Below are 20,641 nucleotides of genomic sequence, written 5' to 3' on the forward strand. Positions count from 1 at the left end.
TTTTTTCTTTTGTTTTACCGTCATTTCCCCCCACCCCGGTTCAGTATATCTTGTCGACAATCTTTAGCAGTTACAGGAATAAAATGATAGGCACCTCGACGTCAAAATAATGATCTTTTTACCTTTCTACACAGTGCGTCCACTAATGTAGCTTTTTGGTTGTCTTTCTCGCTGTTGAGTAATAAAAAGGACTGTAAATATCACGGACATTTAAATCTTGTGTTGTTTTGTAATAACCTTTAGCCTCAAACGACAGTTTTGGTTTGCCCTTCACCGTCAGAAGTTAAGAGTAGTTCGTCGATTTAGATCGCCGTAGTTTCGAGCAAGCTTATGGGAAACGTGAAAGAAGATAAAAATCGATTTTTTTTCGCGTGGCCTGTTCGCGATCCCGCTCTCTTTTAAACGCGCTAAAAAACTACACAGACGCCTGCTTCGCGGGCTAATATTGAATAACACTATTGAATTAATACAGCTTTCGTTTTTCAAACGATGATAAAAAGCACAATCGTTTAAACAACAGAAAAACACCACAAACATGACGCCTGGTGCTAGCGGTTTGTGGTTTCCCACTGAAAACGTGGATCTTAATGTCTCTATTACTGATAACGAACTGCTGGGTACCTTGAGTTAAAAACAGCTGTTCTGCTGGCATGGGATCTATTCTTTTTGTTACATATTTGATAAACGACAAAGAGAGAGTTTCAGGTTATTATTTCTCCATTTAGCTCAAAGGAGCCGCCTTAAACCTATTTTGCGGTCCAAAATTCGCCGCCTTTTGGAAGTGGCGGCAATAAAGGGTGGGGTTAGTTGAGCCTGAAGAAAGAGCCTATCGGAGCTATACGGTATGTCAATATACGGGGTGGGCTGAATTGGTAGGAGCCAAGTTTATAAAGTTCCATGAAGTATTTCTTCGCGTTATGCTGAAGAGACAGATGTAATAATAAATACCTTTTGATTGTGGCTGCTTCTGGACGTGGGTCGGTCTTCATACCGTAGTAGCTGGACAGATCAACACGGTCTATCTAAATATTGATAACATGGCAAAAACATCAGTTGATTGATTATTCCATCCATGTGTCGGAGTCAGTCGGTCGGTCGGTCGGTCGGTCGGTCGGTCGGTCGGTCAGATAGTCAGTCAGTCAGTCAGTCCGTCGGTCAGTCAGATAGTCAGTCAGTCAGTCAGTCCGTCAGACAGTGTGGGTCAGCCGGTCGGTCGGTCAGTCAAAAAGTTTTAGAACATAACTTTTCTCCCTTACCATCTGTATGACTTTATCCGCTGCATCTATAATTTGTGGAAGCTTTTGAAGTCGATCCTGTTTGAGCGAAATAAAAAACAAAAAAATAGATATATGAGAGCGCCCTCAGGCGAGTGTGTGGCTCGAAAACAAGACGTCCAGTATTTGATCTGACTGTGTTCATTTCCCACTGCATCTCATCAACTTGGGCTACAAAAAGGAATTGCTGGGGGTAAAGGAGTTTGGGGGAAACTTACGTCTAGAGGCACTGAATCAGTTGGCTACTCTTAACCTGTTTTAGTGGAAAAGCTTGTTGGCCTAATAGGTAGGAGTATACCCAAGACTCGATAGCTCATCACCAGCACATCACCAAAAAAAAAAAGAAAAGAGAAAAATCCACATTTTTGAGCAAGGGTCAAAACAGTGGACATTTTTATCATACCTGGCAGTTATCCAGGAAATGAAGCCGTGCAACATGAAGCGGTAGATGATCAGAATGCTGTTCAGCTAACTCATCAAATAGACTAAGGTCATCAAGTCTGAAATAAAAACAAATTTAGTGAACTATCAGCAAAAACAAACTTGGAGACATCACGCATCATACTTAGGAAAGAAAATGTTAAAATACATAGATAATCTTATCCTTTTACTAAATTTCAAACATAATGTGATTCAAAATAAGTGTTATTAACCAGAGACCTGAAATATTTTTTTCTCGAAATACTAAGTCTGAACTACAATAAAATTGCAAAGAGGGAGGAAGATCGCACTCACTTTGGTATCCAGGAAATTTTTAGGTCTCTCATCGCCTCTTCGAACTGTTGCTTGGGCTGAAAAATTGTACAGAGAGTCACCAATAGTAAGTTATCGAAATAAGAGAAATACGAGCGGTGAAAAAAGAAGAGAGAAGAAGAGAGAAGAAGAAGAAGAAGAAGAAGAAGAAGAAGAAGAAGAAGAAGAAGAAGAAGAAGAAGAAGAAGAAGGAAAGAAAGAAAGAAGAAAAAAAAAAAAAACGAACGAACGAACGAGAGAGCAAGGGAACGGACGGATGGACAAAATGCAAACCCAAAGAACTCGAAATGATAAGCGCTTGCTTTTCATTATCTCTGAGATTTGGAAGTGTAACCCAGTTCGGCCCTAACATTGATTAGAACAGGATAAATACTCGAAACTGGTACAATAGTGAATACAGGGGACGAGTAAGGAGAAATTGTATCCTGATACTGGTACGCAAAAGGTTCATTTTTTTTTTTCATCTTTTTTTTTTGCTATATTAAACTAACCTGTTTTTCCTCGGGCTTAGTGTTGGCGTTTTTGTTGTTCTGTTTATTGGCTGTAGCAGGGACAATAAACTGGACTGGGTATGTGCACTGCAAAAATAAGAACCATAAGTAAAAAATTGCACTTTGCAAAATTTTAACTGAGTCCAAGTCAGTTAATCTGTTTTCGTCGAAATCTCTGAGAATTGATCGAGCCCACGATATTTGATAGGGACGGATGTTGCTAAGCAACATGATGTACCGGACAAGCTCACGTGAAAGCTTTTGGAGTGCTCGTCCTAATTTTGATTGGACAATAAAAATCGGATTTTTTTTTCTGTTCCTTCAACGAGTATTCAGTAGAATCATGAAATAATTCCAAACTGTGTCCTGGAACAACTGTTACTAGAAAACAACAACGCTTTCCTTTTTTTCAGATTTAGACAGTAATACAAAATACTGAGATAAAGTTTTGTTATTTAGTATAGGAAAAAAAAGCAAACACGTTAACAGATAATTCATGCTTACCGCTTTTTTGCCAGTCTCACTTTTCACGAAGGAAATTGTCCCCTTGAGAATGTGACCAGGTTTGGCAGCTTTTGGGATCCTAAATTAGAGAGAAAAGTTGTTTGAAATAGCAAAAAAATGAAGAATTTGCATTTTATGTGATAAACTTTGTTACCGACGGCAAGTACGTTTGCGCAGGGAAACATGTTGGCGGCTGAAAGCGCCGGAGAACGTACAACCGGCAGAAAGGGGGGAAAAGTCATGTCAAATTAGAATTTGTTCGGGATTTATACCTGATTAGCCAAGCCAACGTCGAAGTTTTGATTGGCTGAACACGTTGCATGGCTGTTGTTAGCAAAGTTATCGAATTGGGAGGGTGTTTTGTTTATTTTCGTTAATTAGGAGCTCTAAACTTCAAATTGGCAAAGCAAAAGTCTTGTATTGGCAAAATTACGGCCACGTAACAACCAAGGATGATTTTCGAGCATTGTAAATGACACTATCATACCAAATGAGATAAACTTGAAAAAAGTTGGGCCGACGTTTTTCAAGTTAACCCGAACGCAATCCGTTTCAATCTTCGCGAATTTTGCCCATCCGTGCTCCTTTTTGGCCTTTCTGTGTTTCTTTTGAGTTCTTCTACAGTTTTAAGCCATTATTGTGATATTTCAGTTAATTCTACGACCAGTTGGTCAGTGCCGAAATTGCCAAAAACTGCGTGACATAGCCCCTTGCGTGACATAGCCCCTTTAAACAAACGCTAAACGACTTACTTGTCATCTGCCAGCGGCGTTATGTAAACAGGACAACAGGTTCCAGGCCCTCGCGTGCACGAACTGAACTTGCCGGATTTCATGGAGGCGAGACGCGATGAATGTGTGTCTAGAGTAATGGCGGGGGAGAGCTTCTGTTCTATCAACACAACAGTGTCTTTGAGCTTCTCAAGTTGATCCTTATTGTCATGGCGAACCTGCAAAATCAGAAATTAATTCTGACGACGATAACACATTCGGGGTTACTGTTTTTACAATCACTAATATCCAGAAATGCATGCTGTTACGAAATTTTCAAATTTTACGATTTTTAGTAACGACCTTGCGAAAATTGCAGATTTTACGTTTTTTAGTTGCGGCTTTGCGAAATCCAGAATTTACAATTTTTACGATTTTTCGTTACCGTACTTTGCGAATTTTAAATTTTTTTTTCGCCCTTTGCTATGTTAACCAGCATCGACTTCACTTAAGATCAACTGATGTGTCTCCTACCTGAAGCTTGAGAACGTAGTCTCCTTTTTCTAACTTGACGGAATACTGCAAAAGAAAGGAAGCCCAACCAAAACAGTAAGTAACACAAAATAATTTTGATTAGCCAATCTCGAAAATACCGGTATTCCGACTCCCCACAGAACTGAGCTACTGACCTTATTTGAGAGTAAAGGCATTAGTAACCATACATTTGTCTGCACCAAAAACACGGAAAACCGACTCCAAGCTTTTCACTTAATCTACTTTCTTTACATTTTTATTTGAGGCTTTTTCAGCTAAGAACTCTTGGCTGATTTCTTAACATCACGCCGGGTACTTAAGCCACCAGGGGTATTACTTTTTTCCAGTCCTAAATCTCAGAAAATCATTGCTTGCTTATTGCTTTACTTGAATTTTCCTTAATTACGACAAAAAGCGGTTGCTTTAAAAAAAAATTAGGCCGTCAGACATCTAAAAGTGAACGTAAAACAAAAAAAATTCGACCTCAGTCCTACCCGGTCAGGAAATGCATCTCCGCTTCCCAGCATCCTTTTGTTCGAGTCGAATATCATCCAGAGCTGAGACTCGTATTCAGATTCATATAACAGGTCTGACAGGTATGTAGCATTTGGACTAACTTCACCTGCCTTGGACTGAAAGAGAAAACAAAACTATATAGCATACACATTACATGCAAAACAGTAAAGTAAAACCTTTCCAGAAGCTAAGTCGGTTTCCGCTTTACAGAATGAACCCGCTAGGGATATTTCTACTCCCCCTAGATGGAATGCTAGTGCATCATAAACTATTCCCCCAGCATTTTATTAGCTTGCCCTAACAATTCGCCGGTACCTATAACATTTATTATCTGGGTGGAGAATCGCAGTGATAGTAAAATATCTCAAGTTGCCCAAGAATACGACACAACACCACCTGGCTGGGCTAAAAAGTGGAAACTGTCGCATGGAATCTAACCTAATCAGGCGTTCTTTTTTCAAGTAGGGAGGGAGGGCATGATCTCAGGTTACATGGAATCCAGCGCACTAACCATAAGACCAATGTGACTCCCACGAACTGTGTTTTAATTGAGTGTTTTGGTAAAATTGAGAACTGCCGCGAATTGGTCGCATCTTAGATTTAATCTCTGCAAAAACATGATTTGTGAGAGAGGGGAAATGGTCACTGGAGTTTCACGTCATCAGTCTTAAAGCCATGCTAATGCATTTGTAAAGACGCAAAATAGCTGGGACTTTGATATTTTGATATAGCGTTGACATTTGTGCTTTCATGGACGTACCTGATGGAAGTTGTAAGTGAGAGTTAGCGCATAGATTTGCCGTCCATTTGGTAAGACATCCCTTGAACCAAGCGGGCTAATCTTGTATTCCGAAGGCCTGAAGAAAAGAGAATACGGTGCAGTGAGAAAGCTGGTTCTCTCATTCGACATTATGCGAGTCACGCAGGTTGCTACAAATATTACTCTATAAGACTGATACTTTCAACACAGAAATGATAATAGAAATGCTAATAAATTAGTTAAGAAATCGGCGCGTAGTTTTCGCTAGCATAATGCCATTTCAAGAACTCTTTAAGAAGACACTAAGCAAGTAGGAGAAAAATGTTGACATGGCGGGAAAATTCCATGGCCTCCCTCTATAGCATATATCTCGTGTCGTCACGACAACGTCATGACGACACGAGACAAAAAAATGGGTACCTGACTGGCTGAGCATGCGTTTTAAGTGACACGGAGGGTAAAATTTCCTCTTCTCTTAGGGCAGGTTTTATGTCCACTCTGCAAACCTTTGACGTTTGCTGCAAAAGATAAAATAAAATAAAAACTTCTCAATGATTTTGTAATAACCATGCATATATGCCGTGCGCTATATTATACCACGACTAATGGCTTGTTAGAGACTCAAAGTGATGCACGTACCAATGTTATGCTGTTTTCACTGGGTCTAACTCCATGAAATGTTACGCTTCTTTTGATAGCACACTCTCCTAAACTTGCCCACCATCTTGCTGTGCACACCTCTAACGTCTGGCCACCCTAAAGGAACAAACAAAACATAGAACATAGTCCCTTTAACCACGAAGAGCTTAGGAGCCAAAGCTCGAGATATCGACGTTTTTGCATGAAGTATGAGTCGCATTGTTCTTCGAATTTATCATAACAGTTTCTTTGTAGTTTAGTTTAACAATTTCCTATCTTCGCGGAGGAAATGCAGCCATATAATTTTGTCAAAAATGGCTCGTCCGCGCCGGGAATTTATACACATATTCCTTAACATAACAAAAATAAACAGTGCAAATTTCACCGAGATCTGACAATTCTATACTTTAAAATTGCAAGGAACTTTCGAGGCAGTCGATTACGGCAGCGAAATTAGCAAATGAAGCAGCAAAATATGCGTTCGACGCTTTGTTTTTGCGACGCCATATTTGAATTGTTATAGGTAGACCGCTGTTCAATGTGTTCAAGGCCGTATCGTTACGATTGCTCCACGAAAAAGCGCGAAAAAAATACGGATATTTCCGACTACTGTCGGAGAAAACATTGCGCATATAATTGCGGCGTAAACAAATCGTTACACTCAAGCTGCGTTTTGTCTAGGCTCTGCGAGGGTCGGATATCAAGACCCAGGATTAAACAAAAGCCATATATACAGTGAATGCTTTCGAATTATATTTGAAGATGAAATACGAAGAATTTTGCTGTCTTTGACTGAAATTCCACTCGAACTGCGTAGATACGATCGCATGTTGTAAAGCGGATTCATGCGACATTGCTGTCAACGCGAGGTCTCGTCCCTAACGACCTAGGCTGATGACGAAATAGAATGGCAAGCATGTAGCGACCAAATTTGGCCTAATTTTTAACCGCTCCTAAGCTAAAAGAAGCCCCCATCTCTTGCATTTGTTTTAACTTAAATAATATCTTTGAAAAGAGCGAGTTTTTTGGTATGGTTTATTTTTGACGTTTGTAATTTTTAAACGATGTAAGTGCTAGTGATTATTTATTCGTGTTTTAGTTACGCAATCCATTGTTTGTGCGACGCTTTTTATAGATCGCCCTTCAGACACACGTGCGTTGAGATAAGAAAGCTGACATGTCACTTTTAAAATTGTTATATAACGTTTGTAAATGTGACAAGTCACGTTTTTTCCACGAGATCGCAAGTGATCACCCACAGCGGAAAGCAATCCCTTGAGAAATTAAAACAGTCCCTTGAGAAATTAAAAAAGTCCCTTGAGAGTTTACAAATATGTGGTTCCAAATTTTGTCCACATAACCCCTATTCTACGTTTTTAGCTTGTAAACAAGCAAAAACGTCGAAAAAAAGACCAACTGAGAACGAGAATCCAGATATTTTAATCACGATTTCTTACAAAAAAAAGCAGTCAACCAACCCCAGTCGCGACTTAGCTTATGCGCCATTTCCCGAGTTTGCCATGGTTGCCACTCGACAAAATTCTTGACATCTTTGAGAATGTTCTGAACTTTTTTTTAGAGGGAAGAAGGCGGGAAGTTGACATGACAAACATGCACCGGAACTTTTGCACTTGCCCTGTTCAGAGCCTAAAATCAATGAAAAAACTTGTCAAGTGGCAAAGCTATGACGCTGAAAAGAGTACCGTCGTCTCGAGACAAAGTCGTTTCGAGACAAGTCGAGGTCGATTCGAGACTGAAACTGAAATTGCTTCAATTTAGATGTAAACTCGAGAAAAGTTCAGTATAAGTGTTTGAGTTTGGTAATTTTTGTTATCTCTGTATGAAATAAGCTAAAATTCGTAGAAGCGACTCGATTGATCGACATAAATAAAATCTGCGCAGAGGCCATCGTGATAAGTTGTAATAACTCGTTGTAACTCGGTAACTCTTGTTAACAGTCATGATGTGATTTGTGTTTCTTGAGCGTAGGCATAACATGTTCTGAAGTTATAGAAGAAGTCTCAAAAATATATTGAGACAAATCTCTTTTGTAGATAAACATAACCAAAACTTGGCTTGGGTACATATGTTTGATTCTTGCGGAGGTATATGGGTTTGTTTTCATTTACAACGGAGGTTTATGTTCGCTCGAAGGTTTGTTTGGTCATTTATATATATAGTATAGTATTTTGTATCGAAAGGTCTTCAAGTAATGGAGCTTGTCTCGAAATATCGAATTTACATGTGTCTCGAATCGACCTCGACTTGTCTCCAGTCGAAACGACTGGATACCGCTGAAAAACTAGGAGTTGCAGACTGTCCAATTTCTTATTCTCTAACCCGCTGGTATGTATGTCAGCTGTTACTTAGACAGTAAAATGCCTGTTACCTTCACTGCGAAACTCAGTGTTTTTTCTCCCAGTGGCGTTAGGGTGAAAAACTGGGAGAACTCGTGTTCCTTGTATGACGAAAGAGGTGACAGCTGTATAGTGTGAAGAAGAAAGCGACCGTTGACTTCCTTTTCTTGCGACGACACTGAAAATTCTGTTGATCAGAAGAAACAAGAACCAAGGAAATTTCTTTGCGGTTAAGAGTACAATCTTAGAAGTTGTTACTAGAGAAACGGTTGAAGCAGGAAATGTAAGTGAGATTCCGTGACATGTCACACCACGTCATTACTTGCGTCGTCACGCAACGCTACTATGAAGAAGAATTCCTGACGATACAAATAACGCCTGAGAAGAGGCTACCCCGAGGGTGATATGCATAAAAAGGAATCATCGACCTCCATTCCACTTGAGCCTGGTCAAGTTAGTGTCTGGCCACACAAAATCACTATTGTTAGAATCTGAAATTCTTCAGTTAGGGTGGTCTGAAGCTAACTAACTAAGTATTGCCCTCCAGGTCAGTCGTATAACACTTATCACTGTGATCAGTACTACCTGCCCAAGTTGCTCCTTCTGGGACGTTAACAAAACTCCTGTGGACCTGGCCAGACTTGAATTTCATCTCCTCCATCTCGTACACGTATTTGTTTTCCTCACTTACACTGGGTATTAAAACACAAAAACAACTTGTCAGCTCCTCTAGTTAGCCTGAATAGCAGGCGTGGTTTTGGCGGAAGAGTGCTGAATGTTTACAGGGTTGGATTGATAAAATCGTGGAAGCCTGGAGTGAGTAAAAGAGTGGACTTGGGAGGTGGTAGTGACAGTGACAAACTGTTCACATGGCAGCTGTAAACAACATGAAATTCGCCAAGCAGAAACGCCTGCAATGCAGGTTACCTCCAGTCAAGATGAATATCAAAGAAGTAAGTACTAACTAGAAACCAGTCAAGCAATGCTTCCATAAAATAAATTGACAAACTGCCTTGATCCGCAGAGAAGAGAGTTTGAAATTAATACAGTTGAAGATTTTCTTGCGACCAATCTCGCACGCGACAAGCTCTACTCAGCGCCCCCTCCCCCTTTATGTTTTCAATAAAACTTAGTAAATAAAAGCTCCCGTTCCATCCCCGAGAGACGTATTGCAATCATTCAGCACTACATAAAAAGTAACATAAATTTAAGAATGCTATGGGGAAATAAAACTGTTTACTGTCGTATCTGAACATGTAGGAGATCAATTTCCGCCTTTTAAGTGGGTGGTCTCTTACGAGATTTTATTCCTGCAAGCAAACAGCTCCATTTACAACCAATTTTTCTAAATCCCCGAGGTGGTCGCTAAGGCCATTAAACTTTACCTAAATTTCATTTTGCTACATAGCAATAATTCACCTATTTGGTTTAATAACTGTTACAGGGACTCTGAAGAGAGGTCCTCGCTGTGGACAGCTGATATCATAAGCGGACACCTGAAACAAAGACAGACAGAAGAATCTTGTTATAACAAACTAACAATGAAATGTTCCTCTGTTTCAATGACGTGGTCCCAAACTAGCTTCGAGCTCAGCGTATTTCCACTATAAGCATTTTCTACCATCATAAGCATTTTCTACCAACAACTGACAACAGTAGAATCCCGACTTGAAGAACCCGCGTTATCCCGAGCCTCCTACTCGAAAGTTGTTTTCCTTAAATCTGCTTCACCCAGTCAAACAGTGCAATTTTATCCCCGATTTCTCAAATCATTTTCGTTTCCCTTTGAGGTTCAAGAAAACTGAATTCCACTGTAACCTAGCCTCCTCCGCAGACGTTCTTTGGGCTCGTTACGCGTTTCACCCGCGTGACGAGCCCAAAGAACGTCTGCTGAGGAGGCTAACCGTGACCTGCTCTTGAACTGACAAAAAAAAAAAGAGGAACCCAAAACAAGCGCCTCGAGAGTTAAGAATCAGTTCTGGGATGACTAGTGACTTGGAGTTTGCTACTCCCCCTGTATGGGATTTTAATCATTGCAGGACCCTTGCAGGTTACCACCAGCATTTTGTCAACTTGTCCTAGCACATCATTAGCTAGCCTGCGTCGCAGACGTTATCTAACCCTGGCTAGGGTTTAGTTTCGCCTGCAGCGCAGGCTATTCATTAGCTTCCATGTAAATTCCTGCGTTTAGCGAGACGCCGTTAGGGACAAGTATCGAGCCCAAACGTCTGGCTAACTGCACTTCGCTAAGTTTAAAGGAGCTACATCACGGGGATTTCGCAAATTTTTTTTTTTTTTTTTTTTTTTTTTTTTAATTGCAAAACACAGAAAAAAAACAACTTACAGTTCACTTACTTACATTGCTTACGGGACAATTACCTACATCACTTACTAAATAATTACTTACAATACAATTGCTTACATTACTTACACTACATTAAGTTACATTTAAAGAGACTACTTACATACAATACACGTTACTTACAATACTAACAAAGTGCCTACAATACAATTATTTCCGTACAGTGTTAGCCTTAGGGTTTTCTTCATTTTTTTTTTAACAGTTGCTTGTTGCTAAATACGTTTAATTATAATTATCACCCACTTAGATTTCTAACGATTATCATTTGACGCTGCTCCAGTTTTGAGGCTGTTGTAACATGCCAGAAAGACAGAGAAATGTTTCATTTCAGGGGACAAGTTGCGTGTCCTACAGGACCATATATAATATCTCGCCACAAGAAAATTAAAATTAAGTTTCTGTTTATTTTTGGATGTGTCTGGCCTTAGGCCTAAAACTATATTTAAAGAAAGGTTGTATGTTCTCAGCGCAAGATTTTGGCTTACAAGAAGTTCCTTAAAGTTTTGCCAGAAGGTAGAGACAACTCTACAGGACCAGAAAAGATGAATTAGGCTTTCCTTCTCAGTTTTGCAGAAACTACAGAGATCGTTATCTTTTATTCCTACTTTTTTAAGAAAATCATTAGTCGCCAGTCGTCTATGCAGCAATTTGAATTGAAATACAATTAGTTTTGTAGATTTGGTACACTGGAAAGATAGCTGGTAAGCTGCATTCCAGTCTATTGGTTCATGGGCTTCAAAGGCGCAATCCGTAGCCCATTTTTCTTGACTATTGGTTGGACACCTTTGTTTAAGACTAATTAACTTTTTATAGGCCTGTCTGCTTGGCTTACTTGCTTTCATAAATTTCGTATAAAAGCTTTCGTATTGTATATTTGTATTATTGTGTAAGGGTGCTCTGATTTTTTTTAAAGCGGATAACAGCCCGTAAAAAGCAAGATAATTTGTTTCAGTGATACCATACCGATCTTTGAATTCAGCAAAGGATAGGAAAGTATTTGAATCTTTCATCAAATGCGAAACCCTGTAAATCCCTTTTTGCTGCCATTTTTTGTAGAAGATTGGTCTGTTATCGATTCTTATAAGGGAGTTGTGCCAGAGGCTCTGAGAGCAAAAATGGTCCGTATTATTCTCGTAAGTGATTTCAGACCAGATATTTAAGATTTCCACAATAAATGGATAGGATAAAATGACATACTTTGACAGGTCACTTTTGCTAAGGTTGCCGCTGAAAAAGGCTCTGCCACCGTAGTTCCGGAGTTCTAAGTCAAAAAAATATTTCCATTTTCCGTGATTGTTTACATCGGTATATTTTTTGACCCAGATGGTTTTCAATCCTTTATTGAAGGATTCAATATCAATCATTTTTAAGCCGCCTTTTTCATAGTCATTAATCATTACTTCCCTCTTAACTTTGTCGCCTTTGCCGTTCCATAAGAAATCATAGAAGAGCCTATTGATTTCCCTTAAGACACGGTGATTAGTTGTGAGGGGAGACAAAATGTATACAAGTTGGGACGCAATTAAACTTTTTAGAACAGTAATTTTGCCAAAAAGGGTAAGTCGACAGCACTCCCAGCAGCTTAGGCTATTCTTTATTTTTATCAATTTTTCGTTGAAGTTCAGCTCTGCGGTTAGGTCAGGGTTAGTCGAGAACCATACTCCAAGAGCTTTGGTCTTTCCTTTAACCCATTTTAGGTCTCTTTCTGGGCATAATTTGTCTTCTTTTTCAGCATTAGCACCAATCCAAAGGGCTTCCGTCTTTTTGTTATTTAATTTAAGGCCAGATATCCGTTGAAAATTATCCAATATATGCAGAGAAGATGTAAGAGATTCCTTAGAACCATCGAGGATTAAAGTGGTGTCATCCGCATACTGACTAATTTTTATTTCATTTCCATCCACAAAGATGCCTTTGACATTTTGGTTTTTCCTGATTGCATCCGCTAGAACCTCAACACAGAGAATAAAAAGATACGGAGAAAGGGGGCAGCCCTGCCTTACTCCTCGTTCGAGCTTAAAAAAGTGGCTGGCCCATCCGTTGTTGAGAATGCAGCTTTCTGTGTTATGGTAGCATAGTTTAATCCAGTTGATTAGTGATTGTCCAAAGTTGTAATATTTAAATGTTTTTTGAATGAACGGCCACTCTACTGTATCAAATGCTTTTTCGAAGTCGAGAAAAAGTAGAAGACCAGGGACTTTGTTGGCCGTTGCGTAATGGATTATGCTGTCAATGAGTCTAATATTCTCCCCGATAAACCTATCTTTGAGAAATCCAGTTTGATCGTTATCTACAACGTTCGGTAGAACTTTTTTTAGTCTATTCGCAATAGCTTTGGTCGCAATTTTGTAGTCGCAGTTCAAAAGGGTTATTGGTCTCCAGTTCTTAATAAAGTAAGGTTCTGCATCTTTTTTGGGGATTAATTTAATGATTCCGCGTCTCTGGGTTACCGAAAATTGCCCTGTTTGATATGCAAAATTAATCGAATTAACAAGGAAGTCCGACAAATCATTCCAGAAAACTTTATAGAATTCTGCAGGTATTCCGTCTGAGCCTGGTGTTTTATTTGTTTCTGTATTTTTTAAGGCTTGTAAACATTCCTCTTTGGACAGCAGGCCTTCGCATGACATTTGCTCGTCTGGGTTCAGCATCTTAGTATTATTCTCGTCGAAAAACATGTTATTAACATAAGTGTCGTTGTTATTCATATGAGAGCTATAAAGGTTTCTGTAAAAGGATTCACACTGATTTAGGATTTCTTTATCAGTGTTTACTGTTTCATCATCATTAATTTTAAGCTGACTTATTACTCCCTGTTTGTAGTGCCTTTTTTCCATGTTTAAAAAGTATTTTGTGTTTCTTTCTCCCTCATTATACCATCTACATTTCGATCTTAAGATTGCACCTTTGGTGCGGTACTCAATTATATTCTCCAATTCTGCCTTTTTTCTTTCTAATTCCTGAGCCCCAACTTGTTTTGCATTTTCGTCGTCGCTTGTTGTTTCCATATATATTTGCAAGTTGTTAATTGCTTTTTCCAGCTCTTCTTCCCGTTTTAAAATTTTAGCTTTTTTGGCAGCTGCATATTTTAATGATTGTTCTCGGATTTTCATTTTTATCATCTCCCACAATAACGCGTGGTTCACATTGTCATCATTTTGATATTGGGATTTCGCAAATTTTTGGTCTAAACTGTTCTGAATTAAGTGGTAGGCAACTGAAAAACATTACCTCAGAACATCTAAAGTAAAATATAATCTTAATTTGCAGATAGAAATCAAGCTCCATCCGAGCCATACACAGCCAAAGAGGCTCGTCTACAGTTTCAGTGCTCTCATATAGCAATTTTTAATAAAAATGGACCATTATTTTAGGTTTCCTGCAACACAAATATAAACTTTGGCTGTTCAAAAATCTGGTAAAATCCGTGACAAAGCCCCTTTTAGGATAAATAGAAAAAACACAGTCTTTACCTCAGCATAGTGTGCACCATGTGGCAAGCCACGAGGATCCACTTTCACAATAAAACTGCGCACTGAAAGAAAAGGATTCAACTTCAGCTCCACTTTGTCAACATGGACGTTGGAAGCACACATTAAACAAGAGGTGCTCTTAAAAGAGCAATGTACTTAACAGCAATCATTGTGCCTTTTTTAAGACCGGTTTTTAATTAATTGTCGTAAGTAACCCTGAATTGAATTTGTTTTGCTTTACTATGTTTTGTGATTGATTTAAAAAATCTTGTGCCTCTTTCTCAAACAATCAGAAGTAAAACCAAAGCCAATCGTGACTCACCCACAAATGTTTTCCCATGCTTCGGGTTGGCTACACATATTTGCTTTGAGTTTTGATTGGATTACTGGAAATTGACTCTTCCATTTGTAGTCGGCCAGAGTGATCACTTTAGTTTTTGTTTTCAAAAACTTAAATGAAAACTGCTGTAACAAATCGAAACCAAACGCAACTTTTTTCACCAATGTTTTGATCGTGCTTGGCACCAGTTACAAGTTTTTGGTTTTAATTCTGACTGGCTTACATGTGCTTGCCATAAAAGGTTTCATTGCAGTGATAAGTACAACGCTATAATTTGAACAAACCTGTGTTCATGAGGACTAAATGTTCTGGCACAGTAACCCAGGACACAGAACTGACCAAACTCAGGCGAAGATTGAGGTTAAGTTTTTCATCATTAGCTGTCACGATGAGAGAAAAATAGAATATACTGGAAGTTAGAACACTCTGAAACTGCACAAAATGTTTTTCCTTGTTACTTCAGACACAAATTGCTAGTTTTCTGAACTCACCAACATCATCATTATAGTTTGTCGTCACAGACACACTTTCACTGAGGGGTTTACACAACTGACGAGATTCTCGAAGATAAATTCCTCTATTTCCTCCTGAACAAGAAATCTGAGCAAACAAAAATATGTCAGAAAAAATCACATTAAAATAAATTCTTAGAAAGCTAGAAATAAGGAAAGACATTGAAAGTATCCGTATATTTTTATGTTTATGAATAAATTGCTGTCTGGATAACTTTATATATCCTCTGCATGCGTTGCATGCCTACGATTGCGTGACGCTGGAAACATAGGCACGCACAGCCTGCAGAAATCTAAATGATCTAGCATATTAAGCCAGTTATGCATGCAGAGTTAGCCGTCTGTGATTGCCAAGTTTGAAATCCAAGGAATGTCTTGTCAGATTAAGTAGACCTTTATAATAGAGAAGAAATCTTGACTGCATTATGAGCTGTAAGATTATGAGTGATAATACGTGTTTGTTAACTGATACACATAACATACCTGAAACCTAACATCTCTTTCAGGGACACTTGAAAATTCACTGCAAAAGTCGTATGCCTTGTCCACCTAAAATACAACACAAAGAAAATTAAAGGTTTTACAAATTAAAACTGCTGAAGGTGTAGCTCTACAACTATGGCAATGTGGAATCATTGCCATTCATTAAGCTCTAAATAAATGATCAGATTACAAAGCCTTTTTACCACCAAAAATCTTGCAACAGGGAAACCCAGTTATAGCTTTCACATGTTTAAAGATATAGCTATGAACTGCAGAAATTGCAGTAGTCAACTTGCAAAAGTTATTTTTGAACATTTTTTTCTCACAGATTTTTGCCACTAAGACTTCACCCACAATGTTATCCAAACTGTGATGTAAGAAATAAAAGTTTCTGACTAGATTTCAAAATCGTTAGACTTGTTCATACCATTTTCACTGCCACAGAAAAAACTGCTGCTCATAGTCAATGCCACTATGGCAAAAAAATAAAATTACATCAATACCAGAAACTGGGTGATCACATTATTTAGAAAGAGCTATTAATTTTAACTTTAGCAACATTACATATCAACATCTTTTATTGAGAGTAGCCTTGAAGCAGGCTCACATTTGGGACCACAAATGTTTTGTAGTACGCTGGTTCCTTATCTCACACATGATACTCCAAGTGTGAGCCTCATCATAGGCTACTTTATAATTAGTGTCTTGACAAACCTGAAGAAGGCCATGACCTAGAGTGAGTCTATCAAGTCCTGGAAAAAAAAGGAAGTGGTCAGTTTATTGTGGAATGTCACATTTTATTAAACAATCAAAGGGAAAGGGTGGATATGATCACTTTTTCACAGCTTCTTTGTTCATAATGAGTTTACCAGAAAGGGAATGGCAAATGACATAAATTTCTTGTCTTGTATTGCAAGGCTATTGATCAGTGTTATAAAAAAGAGAATTATAACAACTTGGTAAATTTAAAATAAATATGAGCAAAACATCTCACTTTACCTTCTACATGTAGTGCTGTGTTTTCCAATGCCCTACGAATGCTGTAGAAAAAGTAGATGAAGCATTATTTTTGAATATCTCAAAGGGTTCGTAAAGGCTTCAATGAAAAGAGTGACCGCACAGATTAACATGAGTTATACAGAATCACTGCATTCATGTGAGATCTTGCGAAAGCTGCTACCCGATCTAATCAAAGAACATAATACATAGGTGAAATTAAGAAGAAAAAGTACAAGTCTCACCTGTGAGGAGAGTAAGGAATGCTATTTGCTTTAAGACCAGAGAGTAAAAGTGCTGGAGAACAAAACCACACACAAAGCATTGTTAAAAATTGTAGTAAATCTAAATTTCTGGCAAAACTTGGTTAGTTGTTTCTTGTTAAAAATATGTTCCCTTCCTTCCCCTGTCTACAAAATTAAGTTCCCGCAAAGATAAGTAACAATAAGGTAGATGGAAATCTAAGTAAATAAAAGGATTTTCCTTTGACAAAAAAGGGTTGGAGTGTTTTTTTTAATCTGTATTCTCATGCTGTTCGTGTTGGTTTTGTGTTACGGTGAACGAGAAACTCAACAAAAGCGAGGAGAGACTGGAAAGCTCTTCTCATTTAATCATGGCTTCCGAGCACAAGGTCAATCACATTCTACATCAAGTAGGAGTAATGAAATGTCTAACACTAGGTACATCATGTATTAACAATGAAATGTCTATGCCAACCTTAAGCTAGAATGATTAATATAACACATACCAATTCCCCCACAAGCATTAGGTGAAGACATTGATGTTCCATTCATCAGTTGTGTTCCTCTGAGCGTCCAGTTGGGTACAGCAGCTATTGCTCCACCAGGAGCACTGATATTGACACCTAATGATCCATCTGTCCTGTAAGAAATAAGAGTCTGGATCACTATATCTATCCTCTGCACGAATTGCATGCCTACAATTACCTACATAGGCCTGCAATTCGTGCAGAGAGCAAGATAATCAAAAGGCCATAGGCATGCAATATGTGCAGACTCCAGAATTTTTTTTCTGGTAATTTCACTTGTCTATCATTATTTTTTTAATGAGAGGTGTTAGACACCACTTTGTGAAAAGAATTTAGAGTTGAACTCAAATTTTCGAAGATTGTATTTTAAGGTGGGGAGTATCAAAAAGTCATTCTCTGGAGGATAAATGAAATTGTTTACATGTTTACACCTTGCAAATAAAAGTGGCCTGATTAGACCAGAAGTCAGGGGTGAGCGCTGATCAAGTTAGCTAAAATCCTAACAGTTATTCTGTTGAAGGTTAAAGTATATTCCAGTGCAAACGTACACCAGTCCATAAGTACCAAAGAAAGATGCCACAAAAGTGAAGTGTCTTCACAAGAACATGTTATACAAGGATAGTCCTTGTCCAGTGCTACAGTCCAGTCCAGACTGCATGATCTGGCATCCAGCACACCAACCATTACAGGGATGTAGCTAAGAAAACACTAAGCCGGCTCATCAACAAGCACAGCTGGCTTTTCTGGCCTTGGCAGCTCTTAAAGTTTACCTAAGTATTTGTTTTCATGTGAAATTTCAGCGGGATTTAAGTCCTCTTTCAGCTGGTAAAATTAGTCGGCAGTCGGCTCTTAGCGACATCCCTGCATTAAGACACCACATCTCCCACCATTAGTATCAACAAGAAGTGTAAAGCCTATTTTTTGTAAGCTCCTTACGTGGGACCTCTTGAAGACCATGTGTACTGATTTCCTGGAAGTTTTTCTAGCAATGAATATTCAGCAGCCATCATGTCTGGGGACACATAAGCTCCAACACCTAAATAGTCAAATTATAACAACAATTAAAGACTGCTTATCATGCAAATTGATAGCTAAATGCACAACAAGTTTGGTTTGAAAAAGCAAGAGGGTATTTTGAAAATTACCAATAAGGGACTCTGCAGTGCCTCCTGGACATCCGAGTGTAGAGAGAGCAGGACCATTGTTACCAGCACTTGACACAAATATCACTTTGTGTTTGTCCACAAGTTCATTCATCAATTCAATGACACGTCTGAAATACAGAAAAAAAAAAAAACAGAAATTAGCCAGGACAAGTGATGATTGTTCTGGAGACATCCTTTTCCTCTTAAGGCTGGTTCTCTAAAAATCACCCCAATCGTTTCTATAGCCTCTATCACTTCTTGCGCTAACGTCTGCGGCAATTGAGGCAATCGCTTGGATTGCCCATGTTCTATCCTTCTAGCTTCTTTTTCCCTTCTGCGCTGTAAAACTGAAATATTTAAGAAGAAAGGAGACCACAAGTTTTGCTTTTTGATTGAAGGCTGCGATTGTGTTGGATCTAGGGCTGAAATGAATGTTTTTTCGTAGGTCTTCACTCATACCAGGCGATGAGGACGATTATATGAGAACCCCAGATAACTTCCAATCACTTCGATCGCCTAACATTGTTGCGATAGAAATAATCATGGCGATCATATGAGAATGAGGCTTTAGGCATCAGATGAAACAGACATGAAGATATTCATTAACCATTGCTCACCCTGAGTTAGGCCAATGACTTGCCTCTCCATAGCTCATGTTAATGAGATCACATTTATACTGATGAACTGCAATCAACTAAAAGTAATGTTCATCAGATCTATACAGAATTAAAAATATTAATTGCCAAGATTTCACTAAATATTTAAGCCACAGAGGTAGTCAACACCCACCCCTCTGATCATGGAAGCTCCAGTTTCCATTGTTTGTAGTCTTGTATCACCAATCTTCACTGAGAGAACCTGCAGAGAAAAATATATTTATTTAATAAACACCAGGGTGGCAAATAATTTTTTTTCACTTGAAAGGACATGTGTCCCACTAAGACACCATCTTGGTTTGACAAAACAAAACTGTAGTCAGACAGATTTTCTTTCAGTGTTGCCGTAAAATGATTTACAATCAAAAAATTGTCTGGACATCATGTCTAACCACACTTTGGATTTCGTCAGGCATTAGCAAATTTTGGTCGGCCAATGTCCAATGACCGACTGTTATCTGAATTTTGTTGCAAACCAAACTGCAAGATAAATTGCTTAGTTTAACATAAGAAAACACGTCTTACAATTTTTAGTTGCAGCAAGCAATGCATTGCTCTTGCAATTTTTGGTTGCAGCAGTGTGGCATAGGAGTGTTAGACTAAGTGAAATTTTGTTCACCTTCTCATGCAACAGTGCAACGAAACTGCGAGACAAGTTTTACATTAACATTGGCTTACGTAATGGCAATAAGTGTTCATTTTCTCAACACACCTGTGCTCCAGGAGCAATGCCAGTCAAAGCTGGATCATCTGGACAGTAACCTGCTGCTATGCTGGCAACATGAGTGCCGTGAGCACCTATGGAATGAAAGAAACATTATTCAACTTTAAAATTGAATCAGTCATATATTCATTTCATATCTTCTCCATCCACGGGTATATTACGAACTCACAAGTGACCAGCTCCCAGTTGGCTTGATGGCTCAGTTCGTTAGAGCGCTGCACTTTGTCTAGTATCGCAGAGGTCATGGGTTTGATTCCCGTTCAAGCCTAAATTTTGTCAGGTTTGCTTTTCTCGACTGCTTAAGTTGAGTACATTACTGCGATGATCTTTCATTTGCTTAAAGTGTTTATTACGTAAGTAATGTACTAACCTCCATTAGCAACAATTGATAGTACTTGGCCTTCATCATAAATGTTGATGCTGTAGTTTAACAAATCTGAAAAAAAATGTATGAACTGACAATGTCAGGTGCGCACTTTCAGTGACATGAGAACTGTTAAAAAATAAAACGTGGTGAAACTTAGATGAAAATCTAGACATTTCGGCAGTGCTGCCTTCATCAGTAGTAAAGATTAGATCATTTCTACATAAATTATGTGAAAAAAATGACAGAAAACTCGAAAAATTTAATTTTTTTGAAAAA

General features: G+C 38.6%; 1 protein-coding gene across 2 annotated transcripts in view; it reads right to left on the reverse strand.

Annotated features, from left to right (window-relative positions):
* Positions 1 to 20,641, reverse strand: part of LOC144662991 (tripeptidyl-peptidase 2-like) — a 35,453-nt gene that overhangs the window by 5,063 nt on the left and 9,749 nt on the right. For both annotated transcript variants that reach the window (XM_078523918.1, XM_078523917.1), the window contains exons 7-36: positions 20,369 to 20,434; positions 19,987 to 20,072; positions 19,408 to 19,476; positions 19,236 to 19,312; positions 18,619 to 18,746; positions 18,410 to 18,509; positions 17,453 to 17,586; positions 16,950 to 17,001; positions 16,708 to 16,748; positions 16,423 to 16,460; positions 15,709 to 15,774; positions 15,205 to 15,313; positions 14,998 to 15,093; positions 14,374 to 14,435; positions 9,958 to 10,034; positions 9,124 to 9,230; positions 8,571 to 8,725; positions 6,182 to 6,298; positions 5,963 to 6,060; positions 5,543 to 5,639; positions 4,761 to 4,898; positions 4,267 to 4,311; positions 3,775 to 3,971; positions 3,023 to 3,101; positions 2,519 to 2,605; positions 2,010 to 2,065; positions 1,678 to 1,774; positions 1,257 to 1,313; positions 949 to 1,022; positions 123 to 171 (exon numbers count right to left, since the gene is read on the reverse strand). In XM_078523918.1, the coding sequence (XP_078380044.1) occupies positions 123 to 171; positions 949 to 1,022; positions 1,257 to 1,313; positions 1,678 to 1,774; positions 2,010 to 2,065; positions 2,519 to 2,605; positions 3,023 to 3,101; positions 3,775 to 3,971; positions 4,267 to 4,311; positions 4,761 to 4,898; positions 5,543 to 5,639; positions 5,963 to 6,060; positions 6,182 to 6,298; positions 8,571 to 8,725; positions 9,124 to 9,230; positions 9,958 to 10,034; positions 14,374 to 14,435; positions 14,998 to 15,093; positions 15,205 to 15,313; positions 15,709 to 15,774; positions 16,423 to 16,460; positions 16,708 to 16,748; positions 16,950 to 17,001; positions 17,453 to 17,586; positions 18,410 to 18,509; positions 18,619 to 18,746; positions 19,236 to 19,312; positions 19,408 to 19,476; positions 19,987 to 20,072; positions 20,369 to 20,434 (2,654 nt within the window). The remainder of the gene's footprint in view (positions 1 to 122; positions 172 to 948; positions 1,023 to 1,256; positions 1,314 to 1,677; positions 1,775 to 2,009; positions 2,066 to 2,518; positions 2,606 to 3,022; positions 3,102 to 3,774; positions 3,972 to 4,266; positions 4,312 to 4,760; positions 4,899 to 5,542; positions 5,640 to 5,962; positions 6,061 to 6,181; positions 6,299 to 8,570; positions 8,726 to 9,123; positions 9,231 to 9,957; positions 10,035 to 14,373; positions 14,436 to 14,997; positions 15,094 to 15,204; positions 15,314 to 15,708; positions 15,775 to 16,422; positions 16,461 to 16,707; positions 16,749 to 16,949; positions 17,002 to 17,452; positions 17,587 to 18,409; positions 18,510 to 18,618; positions 18,747 to 19,235; positions 19,313 to 19,407; positions 19,477 to 19,986; positions 20,073 to 20,368; positions 20,435 to 20,641) is intronic.

The sequence above is a fragment of the Oculina patagonica genome, chromosome 8 (genome assembly GCF_052425735.1).
Source record: "Oculina patagonica isolate OP01 chromosome 8, crgOcupat, whole genome shotgun sequence".
NCBI lineage: Eukaryota > Metazoa > Cnidaria > Anthozoa > Scleractinia > Oculinidae > Oculina > Oculina patagonica.